Source organism: Uloborus diversus, chromosome 3 (genome assembly GCF_026930045.1).
Source record: "Uloborus diversus isolate 005 chromosome 3, Udiv.v.3.1, whole genome shotgun sequence".
Lineage (NCBI taxonomy): Eukaryota > Metazoa > Arthropoda > Arachnida > Araneae > Uloboridae > Uloborus > Uloborus diversus.
This window is the reverse complement of record NC_072733.1, coordinates 120,203,140-120,219,169: the sequence shown is the minus strand read 5'-3', so window position 1 is coordinate 120,219,169 and position 16,030 is coordinate 120,203,140. Positions and strand designations below refer to the sequence as shown.

The 16,030-nt window shown below is 33.5% G+C and overlaps 1 protein-coding gene across 2 annotated transcripts in view; it reads left to right on the top strand.

Annotated features, from left to right (window-relative positions):
* Window positions 1-16,030, top strand: part of LOC129218211 (glucose transporter type 1-like) — a 78,196-nt gene that overhangs the window by 53,577 nt on the left and 8,589 nt on the right. For both annotated transcript variants that reach the window (XM_054852429.1, XM_054852428.1), the window contains exon 13: window positions 15,675-15,897. In XM_054852429.1, the coding sequence (XP_054708404.1) occupies window positions 15,675-15,897 (223 nt within the window). The remainder of the gene's footprint in view (window positions 1-15,674; window positions 15,898-16,030) is intronic.

Here is a 16,030-nt window from a genome sequence, read left to right as displayed (position 1 = left end):
AGTAAAGAAGTTTAAAAACTTTGTTGCTTTTTGTTATTGAAATTAGAAGTTGATGCTTAAGCTGAGCCTAAATTTTCAGAGTTCATTGCTGCCAGTTTGTGACTAAATAACTCCATAAGTTATAAACATACACTTAAAAAATAAATATTTCCGCATTCTATAAACAAATCTCTATTGGGAAAGAGCAAAGTAAAATTTATTCGGATCTTTTTTTGAATCTGAGATATTAATAAAGATTGAAATTTTGCAAATTTACTTAAGATTTCAAATCACTCTTCTAGCTCTTTTAATGAAAAAAAAAAAAAAACAATAAAAGCGATTCATATTGAAAAACTATCTATAACTAACTATCTGCTCTTATTTAGTAATTGTTTATGAATTTCTTGATGACGAAATCGTACTTCAAAAAATCGAAAATTTCCGAAAATTTCATTTTTTCCTCTATTTCAGATGTTTTTTTGAAGATGAGGGAATGCTCTAAATTTACTCTGTTTTTTTTTTTACGTAACATATTGAAGTGTCTTTTAGATGCTACTAAATTTTAATCATTGGTATCAGCGTATTTTTGTAACTAGAGTAACTTGAACTAAGGTCAAATTTCATTAGTTACTTCTGTAAGTTAAGCAAAACTAACCATTTCTTTCGTGTTTCATTTTCTCAAAAGCATTTTTATGAAGTACTTGCTAAAATGTTTTTTTTTTTTTTTTAATTAAAATAAATTTTAGATATACTTGCTTTTGCATCATTTAGTCGTTTATCTAGTTATTTGAATTCTCGTAATTTCACATAACTGTCAATCCATACAGGTTCCATACAGTATAAACTACTCATTCATGTTCAAATATTTCTAAATTATCAAATTAAAATAATTATTTTGAAAATTAGAATATGTTTCTTCAGTATAATGTATTATATAGGGCACAATATACACTGGTATAAGAAATTAAGAGAATTTTCAGATTTGGTCAATGATCTCCAGAACTACTGGTCCGATTTTAATGAAATTTGGCATGTGCATACATTGAAACAATACAAAACAATCAAACCTCCAAAATTTAAAATACACAAGCATGATCATAAATAACACTCGTTAGAGTCGGATGGCATGAAACAGCGGTTGCAAAATTGAACAAAAAAATGGGTTAGTAGGGCGTATGGACCCCTCTAACAGACATATAGGCCTCGCAGTGTAACTCCAAACTTGAAATAAATCAGTTCATGGGACCCTTAAGCAATTATTTCCACTCGTTCAACAACGCCGTTCTCAGGCTATGGATGGTCCCCGGAGGGGTGTTGCGAGTTGCTACTGCCCTCCCGAGAGCGTCCCAGACATGTTCTATAGGATTGGAGTCTAGAGATCTGCTTGGCCAATCCACCGAATGAATATCCTCCCCTTCCAGAAATTCGTCGACCAGAAGAGCTGTATGTGGCCTTGGGTTATCATCCATTAAAAATAACTCAGGGCTAACAGCGACCTTCAAGAGGTGAGCATAGAGCTCCAAGAACGCATCCCTATACCTCGAAATTGTCACAGAGCCTCTCTTAAAGTCATGGAGGGGTGTGCGGCCATCCAACAACCGCGGTGGCGGTTTGACGGCCTGCCCAGACCGTCAAACCGCCACCGCCATAATGGTCGATTTCGTCGACATTGGAGGTTAGGTAGCAGGCTCCTGCTTCTATCCATGTAAACGTAGGACAAGAACAGTCGTTTAAGCTGAAACGGGACTCGCTATTTGCCCTACAATATTTGCGAAATCGATCATTGTGGAGGAGGAGGTTTGACGGTCTGGGCAGGCATCATGTTGGATGACCGCACACCCCTTCACGTCTTTGAGAGAGGCTCTGTGACAGTTGCGAGATATAGGGATGTGGTCTTGGAGCCCTTTGATCCCCTCTTGAGGGGCGCCGTTAGCCCCGAGTTAGTTTTAATGGATGTTAACACAAGACCACATACAGAACTTCTGGTCGACGAACTTTTGGAAGGAGAGGATATTCACTTGATGGATTGGCCAAGTAGATCTCTAGACTCCAATCCTGTAGAACATGTCTGGAACGCTTTCAGTAGGGCAATAACAACTCGCAACACCCCTCCGGGGACCATCCATAGCCTAAGAACGGCGTTGTTGAACGAGTGGAAATAATTGTTTAAGGATCCCATAAACTGCTTTATTTCAAGTATGGAGTCACACTGCGAGGCCTATATGTCTGTTAGAAAGAACCGAACCCCCTACTAACCCTCCCCCTTTTTTTTTAATTTCGCAATTGCTGTTTCATACCATCCCACTGTAACGAGTGTTATTTATGATCATGATTGTGCATTTTAAATTTTAGATGGGTATTTGTTTTGTATTGTTTCAATGTATGTACATACCAAATTTCATTAAAATCGATCCAGTAGTTCTGAAAATAATTGACCAAATCTGAAAATTCTCTTAATTTCTTACACCAGTGTACGTAATTTAAGAAGATGCAATGAAGTTTTCACACTTTTTATTTATGTTTTAGTGTGTGAATTAACGAGCAAAATTGCTCAATTTCAAAGACCTGTATCCTTTTTCACAAACCAAATACAAAAAACAATATGTATAACATGTATAGTACTTGAATGGAACATTCAATTGTCGAAGAATTTTTTTTTTTTTAATTACATTCCCTTTTGGTTTACAGGGTCGAAAAATTTCATTTTTGTCATTTTTTCCAATTTTTGAGGGGCTGTAATCCATAAAGGGTACACAAACACACAGCAACAGTTACATATTCTTTTTAGCATTGTTCTAGTGATTAATTTTTGCCTCATTTCATTTTGTGTTTCCGTCCCCTACGCGAGTTATTCCCCTTTGAAATGGGTAACATTTTTACTCATTGACCTTGAACTTTAACCTGTTGCCATTATTTTAATTATTGACTTACAGCTACGTAACTCAGCATGTAAGACTATCAACTTATGCACTTTAACATCAAAGCGTTAAATTAACTGTCATAAATGTAATTCAAATAGATTTTAGATAAAATGCAGAGGTCTAAAAGTCCCATTTTTGACTACGAAAACCACTTTTGATGACCTCTAAAAAATCAAAGGTTCAGTTGAGAGAAAAAATAAAAGTAGTTTTAAATATCTTTCATACGCAGCTTTTAGGGATATGAATGTCAAAAAAATTAAAAATGGTCGAGCGCACCCATTCGTCGAACCTGTATGGATTGACCCATAAAACAAAAAGAAAATGCTATTTTTCTGAATTTTATTTTACGTGTGGAAATCAAAAACCAATTTCGAGTTTCTTCAGGCAAATAGTAGAAACACAGCTCTATATTCTTGTAAAATTTTAAAGTTGTCTGAATTTTCCCTCATTTGAATTTTTGTGTCTATGTGAAGGGGAAAATCATCATTTGACAAAATGTCACTAAGTTTAAAACTGATTTTGAAGACAAAGGAGTTAAAATACAACTTCAAAAGTAAGGTATTTCTTTTATGATACTTAGCACATTATTGGGTATTAATTTCATCAAAGCTAGTGCCTTCCTTAAAGATCGAGATTAAAAAATAAAATGCTTAATTATGAGAAAATTGAAATATTTTAAGTTTTTGAAACTCGGTTAAAAGTTAACTACAATAACTTTGAAAATTTTACTGATATCAGATTAATTACCCTATTCCAGAGATTGCAATAACATGTAACTTCTATGTTTTTATTAAATAGTTAATAAGATATAAGACTTCAAAAATGCGACATTTAGCATTTATGAGAATGTTGTTCAAGTTGACCAATTTTCAATCGCATGTAACTATTTCAAATAAAAAATATTGAGCAAAAATATTTTAGATATTTTTATATAGGCATAACAAGAACCTGTATACCAAATTTCATAAAAATCTATTACCATGCGGCCACCACTTTTTTGCGAATTTTGCTCATTTCGTATGGAATGACCCATGGGTGAAAGTTTCGTAAGAAGTAAAGATAACGCAATAAAACGAGCTGATGTGTGCATCACATGACGTCCTTTTACTCCAATTTAATGTCATTTCCCCCATTATTGGCAATTTTATTGTGATTCAATTGTTTACTCTGTAAATATCACCAACAGTGGCCAAATTGAAACCAAATTTAAAATTTAAAAAAATCGCCAAATTTGTCGCCAATTTGGTGACAAAACTTGGTAATCAAAAGACTGGCGATATATCGCCAAGTGTCCGACAAATTATAACACTACGTGAGTTTACATCGAAATTAACAATGATTTCCCCCAAAAAAGAGGTAAAAGACCGCCTTAGGAACATCCGAATGCAACCAAAAAGGAATGTGCACAACTAGGCCCCACTAGGAGTCTACGTACCAAATTTCAACTTTCTAGGGCATACCGTTTTTGAGTTATGCAAGATACATACGCACATACATACGGACGTCACGAGAAGATTCTTTGTAATTAACTCGGGGGTCGTCAAAATGGATATTTCGGGTGTCGGTAGGTTCCTAGGCATATATCCACGCGTGGTCGGGTCGAAAAAAAAAACCTCAACATTCATTCGGGTGTGAGAAAAATGGAAACTAAGGCCGATTTTTGAGTGAAATTTTTTCGCGAATACAATACAGTGATCTCTCGCTTGTACGAGACCTTTGTTATACGCGTTTTTCAGTTATGCGCGATTTTCTCACGGGCCCGGCCAGTGATATAGGAAAACAATGTTAACTCTTGTTCATTTATACACGAAACCTAAAACGCACCTTTCACTTATGCACGATAAGTTTTTTTCAAGCTTAGTTAAATCACGTATATTTACGCTTTGTTTATCGGAAGATTTGTACACTTCTTGTTCTGTCTCTTGGAATGCATTCACACGCCTTTATTTTATTGTTCGGATACTTCAAAGAACGCGTTCTTTTTTTGCACAAGTGTGCAATTGGGGGTGGAATTAGTCTTGTAATTGACATCGAGAGGGGCGAACGGGTTACATAAGAAAAGGTTGACGTCACTAAAAGTCGTGGTCAAGCGGTAAGCACTGACGTAGCCTATCCAGGATCTTTTACATCCTCGTAGACTATAGCTCTGGTCACGTGACATTTTTTAGGTTTTTAAGGAATTCGCTTACGTACTGTACAGTGCATAAAAAATGTCAAAACGTACAATTTCAAATTTTTCCTTTTTATTAAATTACAATGCATAAACATTAATTATGTGCGTATTTATTCATTAGTATTAGTAGTGAACTATTAGTATTACTATAACAGATGTGAACTTATTGCTTTTAAGTGGACTTTTGGGTTTTTCACTTATTCGCGAATCTCACTTGTGCGCGAAAATTTCCGTGTCTACCATCTTTCGCCCCAATCCCCAAAGGGATTTCTGCTTGAGAGTATGATGGATGGGAATCTTCCAGTGGGGGGTGTGGGATATGTCGATTCAAACTGGTTGTAGGGATTTTGGTTTAGGGGACAATCGGTGTAGGGGAATTCTATGCGGGTTATTTTCCCCTGTTCAGACCACGTGCGTATCTTCCCTCCTAGCTTTATATCCAACTAAAGTGCATACAGTGTTTTCAGAACTTTAATATGTTCGCGAAATTATTCATATTCTTCAGTATACTATATAAGTTTATTTCAAGTAAAAAACCGTATTTGAAGTACTAATTTTTTCGGGAGAGGGACTCCTTGTAGAGAAAATTTCATATTGTTTAAAAAAGGATGTGTGTTCCTCTAACCCCCCCCCCCCCCAAGATTAAGATTATCCGCAAAAACAACGAAAACGACCCTTTAAAACGGTTACTCCCCACTTGGACCGAGGTTAGCCCCCCTCCCCCACCCCCTTGCTTGAATTCTAGATCCGCCACTGATAAAAACCGAATTTTCGGCGTGGCCTAATACTTCAATATTTAGTAGCAGAATAGTAAACAAGTTTAAATGATCGATAATTAGCAAACAAACACATTTTTTATGCATTGAATAAAACTTAAAACATTATACCAGAGTACAAAATCTGTTCAATTTGTTACTTTCTAATTTTATCAGATTCGAAGTAATTTTAATGTAAGAGAAAATACTCGGATGTTAATCTAAATAGTTTTGCTTTTCAATTTTTCTTAAATCTTATGAGGGCATGTTAGCCGTCATATTAGAAACTCATTTAAATATGACACAGTAACCAGAAAAACAATCATTATCTTAAGTAATATTAGATATATATATATATAAAGTTCATTTATTGTTACCTAATATTAACTGCTAATTTTTCATATAAAATACGTAGTTAAAAAATGGAAAATCACCTGATATTAAATTTAGCAGTACTTTAATTTCTGAAGTTTTGCATCAACTGATAGATTAAATATTGTTTAAATTAATCGCTGTAATCACAGTTTGATAATCCTTTGCAATAAAGAGAAAAATGTAAAATGCCTGGCAGTTTTAAATTTCATTCATCAATCAGTTTCCGAAGAGATTAACATTTTAGAAACTCACATGAATAAATCGTAATTTGTAATGATATATTAAGCAACTCGGGTTTCTTTTTCTATGGAAGGTAAACACCAGATTCTTTATTTATTACACAACATGTTATCGTACTTATCAGCTATCGAATCATATATAGGAAAGAAATTAACTATTTTAAATTAAGAATTATACTTAATATAGATAAGTTTATGTTGTTAAATGAAAATGTATTTACTTTTCCGAAAAAAAAAATCTTTTTTAAATTGGTGTAAAATTAAAATCTTGCAGTAAAAATTTTTTAAGCAAGTATTCTGCTGAATATTCGTTTTGAATTTTAACCGAATATTTGGTATCCGGAATTTGGGAAAATATGGCATTCGGTGCATCTCTAAAAATAACCATCATATATTGCTGCCAGGAATAATAAGCGAGTAAAAATTTTAAGTTGAAAAATTTTAATCCTTTATTATCTAATATTTTATGTATTTTTTCCCAAAATTTGTTATTGAATTCCCATTTCATTTGCTCTAATAAAACGACTGTCCCCAGCGTTTTGGAAATACGTTCCATCTAACCAAAATTACGTCTTGATTTGGAAGCCGCAGGACACCCAATGTGTAGTCCTCAATGCTAAGATTACTAAAGTTTCAACATGTGTAGATTCTTCTACTAAACTTAAACTTCTACTAACGTAAAACATTAAGAAAAATTCAATAAAATTTTACTTATATTTTTTTATTGCTTTAAAAATGAAACTTTTACATACCAATAAGAACGATACTTGTATTCAATTTTTTTTTTTTTTTTGGACAACTTTTATGGGACAAGAATTAAAATGGCTAAACATTTATTTGTTATAGTTCACTTGTGAGTTTTCCAAGAAATTAGGAGAGAATAACGGATGGATTAAGTTAAGTCCTCGTTCTGCGGTAAGAACGCACATTTGGGTGTATGAGGTCCTCGTTTACATTTAAAAAAAAACACGTTTGAAATTTATTGAAAAATTGAGGTTCTTACGCACTAATCAAATGATTTTAAGCATAAAAATCAAAACGATGTTCTTCTGACATAACGCCTTCAGTATTAGGTCCTCGTAGTTAAAAAAAACATGAGCGTTCAATTAAATAAATAAAAAGCCATCACTTTTTTACATTAAACGTTCTTTATAAGTGCTGTATATAAGAAGTCAATAAAGAACTGCACTCGGAGGCAGTGGCTTATCATCTCAAAAATATTCGTGGTGGCGCTTAAAATACAGCAATAAAGTGCGCAGACAGATTCATTATTTTTCGAATCGCTGTACGTTTCCGTCTTATTTTTTAATTTTTTTCTAAATTTCCGAAAGTGATTCGGATAATCGGAATTCGGATAACTGGAATTCTACTATTTGTTAGAGTTTATTAGCTGAGTAACACAAGAAATACCGAGAGAATAATGAAAGGAGAGCAAAGTCCTTGCTCTCAGGTACGAACGCACATTTGTGTATGAGGTCCTCGGTTACATTAAAAAAAAAACATGTTTGAAATTTTTTGAAAAATTAAAAAATCGAGGTTGTTACGCACTAATCAAATGATTTTAAGCACAAAAATCTAAAAAGTGTTCCTCTGACACAACGCCTTCAGTAGGTCCTCGGTGTGACGGTTGAAAAAGTAGGGTCCTCGCTTTGCACCATCTGCACACAGTGGTGTGTGTGTGTGTGTTTTTTTTTTTTCTAGTCTTACATGAAAGTGTTACCTACTAGAAGTAACTATAAAGAATGGCTCGGCTAAATTCTAATTATTTTACTCATAAATAAAATAAAAAATAAAATACCTTGTTCACGGAAATTTAAAAAAAAAGAAAGAAACTTGGGTTTGAAAATAGAGGTCAATTTAATATCATAGGAGAAATTTTGTTAAATGTGCAAACAATTAGTTATTTTATTGATTATTGTGAATCTAATATTGAGTTCTTTTAATTAAAGTACAGCTTAAACTTCAGTCGTCATTTTAGTTCAAATTTGTGTTAAAAATTGTATAGTATTAATATATTTCCAAATTAGTAAATTTGAGAATGCATTGGTAAGTTATAATTTTGGTAGATTTTCTAAAATTGAGGTATTTCCTCACCTTCATCATTTATTCTCACCTCAAAAATAATGACATTAATAAGGTCTGCCATGGAGGTGAAGAATTTTCCATTAATATAGGCCTAATAGATAAAGTTTTCAGGGAAATAAATTTTTTCTTAGTTGCTACATTCTGCTCATGTTAAGCATATGAAAACATGTGAACTTCTTTTTTTACATTTATTTATGTTCTGAAATTCAATTTCACGGAAGTGAGAATTCCCAATAACCACACTCAGTTTTTAAAACCAACTCTACCTTAATTTTCAAGTGAAATCTCACAACTTCTATATGGCTGAACATAAACAAGGGGGCTCCATCGCATAAAGGAAAATAAAATGTGATGTCATTACTGCCATCTGTTAATGAGAAATGGCATTTTGTGACGGAGGTGAGAATTTATTGTATGACGTAATTCCTTATGCTTCTAAAACGAACTAAAACACAATATTAAAAAAATAAATATACTTAAACAGTTAGCATTCGAGACACTTGTGAAAGAAATAATAAATAAAGAACCTGTTATTAAGCAACAGAAACAGTAACACCAGGTGTTTGACATGCCACGGAGGTGAGAATTCACATGCTGTGAACCAAAAATATGTTAAAATAAGAATTACTATTAAAACATTGCTGCAGGTTTAAATAGATATATACTTTTGATGAAGTTAAAAAAATTAAAAAAAGAAAAACAGAAACTTTATAAAATGAATTGTTTCTTAAAGTTTTTACTAAAAGGCGTGTGACGGAAAAGATACTTTTTGGAAATAACCCTAATAGTTTTGCAACGACAATACAAGTTGTAAGTTTTGAAAGCTAAAATTCCAATGTTAATGAAACATATCTCATTTGCTGAAAAATAATAATTTGAACCAGTAAAAAAAATAAGTATGCAATTTAAGTCCACGAAAAAGTAGCCATTTTGTCTAGCACATGAGGGTTAAGAAGCATTAAGAAGTTTAATAATTTTAAAAAGGAATAACGAAATTTTTTACTTAATGAGTCGCACATACATGTATGTTTAAGTAACAAGATATTGTTCAATGCCGATTTAAATTTATTATTTTTAATCTAATAAATGAGGCGTTCGTTGCGAGACAAAGTGACCGCTTTCCGTGAAATAGCCCTAATGTGTAATTAATGAAAATAAAGAACTTTATGTGAATAATACGGAAAGTTAGTTTTAATTCATTATTTTCATGCTATTTCTGAATTACAGTCAGATCCCGCTACAACGCGATCCGACTTGCGTGAAATGGCTATAACGCGAGTTTTTCATGAGTAATGAATTTTTTATTGCTGACGCAAATTGCTCGCTTGTAGCATGAAAGTTTTTGGAAAGGAGCGGTGGAGCGTTAGAATGGGCTTCGTTGACACAAAATATTGGTTTCGTGAATGAACTTTCATTAATTTAGCATCATTGAAAGCGGAAGTTCACACACTGTATTAGTCTAAACAACGCTTTGCTTTTGTTTATATAAATAACCGCTTTGATTCTTAAGTTTTTTTTTTTTTCCTTCTACATATGAACGTAGATAAAACAGAATGGCTCCCAAACGAGCACTTTAATCTTAACAGTGAAGCTCGCAGAGTAGTGTCTGAGCAAAATACAAACATCGTGAAAATGGAAGCGAGGCCAGAAATAGGGGTGTTCCCACACTGCATAAACCATCATCTTCATAATTTTAAAAAATATAGTTAAAATTACGATATATACTATTCAGTGCTATTATAATGCAGTAATGTACTTAATGTAAGTACCCTACTGTTTAAGTACATGTATCTTATTGATCATAGATTGTGCTTTATAACAGTAATCATGTTAAATTGTAACGATTTTTCTAAAATACAGTAAAAAATCAGTTCTTTATAAAAGATACGGTAATATATAGTTAAAAAATGGTTTGAAACAATTTGAGGGGTGTTAACACATGTCTGAAATAATTGGGTATGCTTATAAAAATTTTTTAAACATACGTTGCTCCACAACGCGAAATTTCGACTTACGCGAGGGATCTTGGAACGCATCCCTAAGTCGGGATCCGACTGTACTAAATTTGTTCTTTATAGGAGCTGTTTTTTTTTCTCGGTTTATTTATTAAATAATAAGATAGGTTGAGCATTGTGGAAATTTAGTTTGCAGTTATCAAGTTCAGATAAGAAAAATTAACTTTAGGAATGTATGCAATTAACAAGCGCATGAATTAAATTCACTTTGCATACTAAAAAACTTTCAGATTTTATTATTTTTACAACTAAAATTATTTTTTTACTCAGCACATCCAAAATATTCATATTCTAAATAGCCATCCCACATTAAATCACATTTAAAATGTTTCGGTTTGAAAATAAATGTACTGTATAAAAGATATTAAGATATTTCTCGCAGAGATTCAGAAATATTTGGGAAACGCCTTTGCCTTATAATAAAGTTTTAAAATAAAATTTTCTTCCATTTACAGTACAGAATATGATATCGTCAAGAATCTTAAAATATTTTGAACAAAAAAAAAAAAAAAACAATTAATGAGAAACAAGTTGTATAACTCAATATATCTTCACATGGGACTTTTAGAGAGGACTTTTACATCTGTAGTCCAAGATGGCGGTCTACTGATCATACACGAAAAAATATTCCTGAAAATTTTCCCTCTCGCTAAACTTTTCCCTCGAGTTGGAGGAGAAGGCATCTATTGTAATTCTTATCTCCCCTTTCCCCTTTGTTCCTTTCGAAGCTTCCCGAGTTTGACACTTATTCCCTAAGGGGTTGGGGCAAGTTTTGGGGTGGACCAAAATTTCGTTGTCCCCTTTGGTCGCGTATAAGTGAGAGGTCACTGTACTTCCTTTTTTGTTAAAGGAAGAAAAAAAATCAGCAGAATTTAACCATGCAACTTAATTTGCACTCAATGTAAATAAGGAATTCATGAACTTTGTGAACAAAATTCATTTTGTGATAAGTCAGCACAAAAATATTTGTTTTGATAAAAATTACCTTTTGGGTAAAAATTAGAGCAAATGCGTATTTTGAACACAGACGCTTCTATTATTTTTCAATATACGCATTTTACTCCGCAGTGATCACGGGACGCGAGAGCGTCCCGCCCCGCCAAGGAAACCAAACGTCAGCAGCCAACAGAAGCAAATCCACCGCCAAAGACGAAAGAAAATAAAAGCGACCAAGAACAAGATTACACGACAGAACAAGTTGAGGTTTTTTGGGTTTTTCACTCCTCTGTATCTCAGCCCCATGAAGACCCCCGGAGTTGATTTTTGGTACACTCAATCTCTAGTGGCTCCTGACGCCGTAAACCAAAATACAATCCCCTGGACCATCAGGGGGAGGAGGTATTAAAGTTATAAAATCGCTGTTCAAAAACGTTTTCGCTTTTTTTGACAGGGCTACAGCCCAGACGAAAAAAGGAATCAAGCTGAAATTTTGCACACACATTCCTTGTGCCCTACTGATGTGCCTTTTGTGCCATTTGACCCCCTCCTCTTCCTCCCTCACTTTTACCCCCCAAATTGTACCATCCCGGGTTTCTATCACAGCCTCCCGGGGGGCTACGGTAATGATTTTTTGTATACATATTCTTGGGGGGCCATTGAGTACATATACAGAAATTCAACCCCCAGGGACATCATGGGCCGGAGTAATTGAAGTTTGAAAATCACTAATTTTCCCTAAATTCTTATGTACTTACTCTCAGCTCATAGGGTTTGTTTATCTCGAACTGCAATTGCAAGGTTAGAACAGATCTAACAGTTATTCCAAAGTTGTCTTAGGAAGTGAAATTCAATCAAGACTAAAACATATCCAACAGTTGCAACTAGACGTTAAATCGCGGATATCACAAATTTACCACAGCGACTGCGCATGCGCGCAGACTTAGCTCATTGAACTTTCTGTTTTCAGATTCTATGTCGTTTGTTTATACTTAAGCAGAGAAACAAATTAATGAATGAGATTAGAATGCTGTCCTCCCCCCCCCCTCCCCCAAAGTTTTGCCGATACGAAATTTCCTTCCCCCTGTTTTTCAGTTTTGATATATTTATGGAGAGAAGAAATTTTAAATGTCGGCGCGAAACTGGGGTTAAACCATTACAATATTTTACGTGACAAATTATATGAAACTGTACGAATATGAATACGGCACATATAACTTTTTAATTGAAAGCGAAAAATAGCACTTTTTTTTATTGGTTTGCTTATTTTCTAAATTAATGGATTTTTTACAAACAACAAAGAATGAATTGAAAATATATGAAATACGTGTGTGGATATCCGTGCTTTGCAGTAATTTGTTAGCTGAAAAAATTTTTGCAATTAATTTAAGCAAGACTCTTAATGAGCTTAGTCCGCGCGCAACATGCGCATTCGCTATGGCAATTTGGGATATCCACGATTTGACATCGAGTAAAGTTGTATAGATCTTCTGACACATTCAAATTTAAAATATTTAATGGCTTAGGTTTTTTTTTTTTTTTGCTTGGTGATAACATGCGTTATTTCGTTTTTTAAAAACTTTTAAACAAAACTAGGTATTAAACAAGACAAAGACTTCTATAAAGAAAAAGATAAATCACCAAACAATTGAAATTATCCCATAAAACTTAAAATAATCCACGATTTAAGAAAAAATAATTAAACAAAAAGTGAAAAGCTAGATAAAAATAGCCCTCAAGCTGTAAAACATTTAAAGAAACCTTCATGAAAATGTTGAATAATCTGTCAAATAAAGAAACTGTAATAGAATTTATTGCGAAGTTGTAAAATACTCGAAAACAATATAATTTAAAATGTAGTATTTTATTAGCCAAGAAGTTTTCTTTGCAACAGAGAGGATACAAGAATTGCAATAAAATTTAAACCGCCTAATTCTCGCAAAATGAACATAGAATCTTAATAGTCAGAAAATAACTTGACGTAAAATTAGGCTAGCCATTATTCTTCCGTAAAAACACAAAACAGCGTTGTTTCAGTTGAAAATTTTCTGACTTGAATTTCTCAATTCTAAAAATACAGACAAAATAATAATATCAACGCAAAAAGATGTGATATCTCATCAAAAACAACCCTGTTGTAAAAATTTCCCCGCCAAGAAAACCTTTAACTTTTCCGCACAAAAAAGAAAACCTGCATCCTAAACCCAAAAACCCTCAGCCATAAAAAGTTATGATATCTAGTTTGCCCGCCAAGTATCTGCCAAACTATCATCCTCCCTCTTCTCCTTTTTCATCACAGCTACTTCCGTTAGAACCTCCTCCGACCTTCAACTCCTCAGAAATATGGCTAGATCTTTTAAATTGTTTATCTTGTTTGGCGGGAAGCTTTTCAAAGTGAAGTGGTTGCTTGGTGAGCAAAAAGCTTCCCGCCAAACAAGATAAACAATTTAAAAGATCTATCCATATTTCTGAGGAGTTGAAGGTCGGAGGAGGTTCTAACGGAAGTAGCTGTGATGAAAAAGGAGAAGAGGGAGGATGATAGTTTGGCAGATACTTGGCGGGCAAACTAGATATCATAACTTTTTATGGCTGAGGGTTTTTGGGTTTAAGATGCAGGTTTTCTTTTTTGTGCGGAAAAGTTAAAGGTTTTCTTGGCGGGGAAATTTTTACAACAGTGTTGTTTTTGATGAGATAACATACTTACAAGAAAATTCTTCAGCAATCAAACGATTAATGCACGCAATATATCTTTATCTAACAGCTAGGCTCGTCTTCCTTTTCAAGAACACTTAAACCTGCAGATCTTTCTCATTTTACTGTAAGAAAAAAGTTCATTTACTTAACCTGAGATAGTTCCCTGAAAGTTGTTTTAAAGATCATTCTTTATTTGACTTCTGATTTAGTGATAATAGAGATAAATGTACCCTTATGTCAGAAAAATTTCAGCCAAACTCTCTCTCTCTCTCTCTCTTTGGCCTCTTTGTTCCACAAATATCCCGTTTTCAATTTTTTTTTTAAAGTTGATTGAAGCTCAACGCAGAACACTCACTGTTTTATTTTTTGGTGAATTTGTTTTGCATTCATTTCTTAGCGATCACTTTAGTTCGTAGTAATATTTGAAATTCTATATTTTGCAATTATGTTTCGCTCTTGTTAACTATGGAGCAGCATCAAACCAAAAAAAAAAATGTCCAAAATTTTATTGTTTATGTGTGTGTGTTTCCTCGCGCGCGTTTATTTATTTATTTAATTATTAATTTTTTTTTTTGCTTGTTACTTGTTACCTAGTACCCAAGGGGTTCATCAACTTTCTTCGGAGTTTGGAAGGGGTTCTCAAGGGGGAAAAGGTTAGGAACCGCTGATCTAAGGTATACAACAACAATGGCAATCTCAGCTAAAGCGTCTTTAGTTACCTAAATGGTTATGCTAAATGGTGAATGTTTTTAGAACTCGTAAGTTCGAAACAGATGCCACTAGAGAGCGAAATCCTCACCATATCAATAGGGGCCCATTGTTGCCACTTAGGCACAAAGTTGTACCAATTTACGGCAGCTCTTTACAGTTTGTTTTTAGTGCATCTAGGGCATATCACTTTTTCTGGTAAATAATTAATTTGGATGGATGTGCACAAAATAAGGGCGATACTGGGGATGCTGTAACTGAACTGAATATTGACCATTAGAAAAAGATTCAGGACTTTAAGAATTTTCATAGATCCTCTCCCTTCCCTTTGTAGAAAAAAAATGGGATTTTTCTAAACTCATTAGAAAAAACCACCATAAAAATTACTCTAAAATCAAAACTGGCGTGTTACTGACCGGTCTTTCTCTTACAAAATCGGCCACTTAAACACGCATACTTTGTTTTTGTTGTAGGCAACCTATGAAAGGTTTAAAATTATTTGCGAAAAAACAAGCCTTTGTGTAAGAGAAATAGAAACTTTTCTAGACCTCTTTTTATTTCACTATTCATTGACTGTTACGAAATTATGTAACATTTTATTAGATTTCCTTTAATGCACCTAAAATCAAGGTTGTCATATTTATCTTGCATTGTTTTAAGTCATTATGATCTCTTTTTCTTGAAAATAAAAATGAATGCATGATATAACTAAAAGTATTTTTGAGAAGTGTATGTTTAATACACTTTATTGTAATAAAAAGTCGACTAAAACTCCGTATATTTACTATTTTCAGAGAATTTTTGAAAATTACACCTTTCTGGCTTTCACAATGTTCTTAGCTGGCTTCTGGACGTTCACTTATAAGAAAATTCCAGAAACAAAGAATAAAACCTTCGAAGAAATTTCAGCTCTGTTCAGGAGAGATGAAGATACGATTAATGTAAATGGAATGACGCTGATGAGGAATTCTTTGCAGCCAACTGATTTACTGTACGAAGAGAAACCTGTAGAACAATGTAAGTGTTGTACTTTTGTTACAATAGAGAGGGTAAGTGCACCAGTGATCGACTAGCCTCCATAAGTCGGCCACAGTGACATAAAAATCTTAGAAATAGTATGTATTATACAGGGTGTTTCCGTTAACTGTTT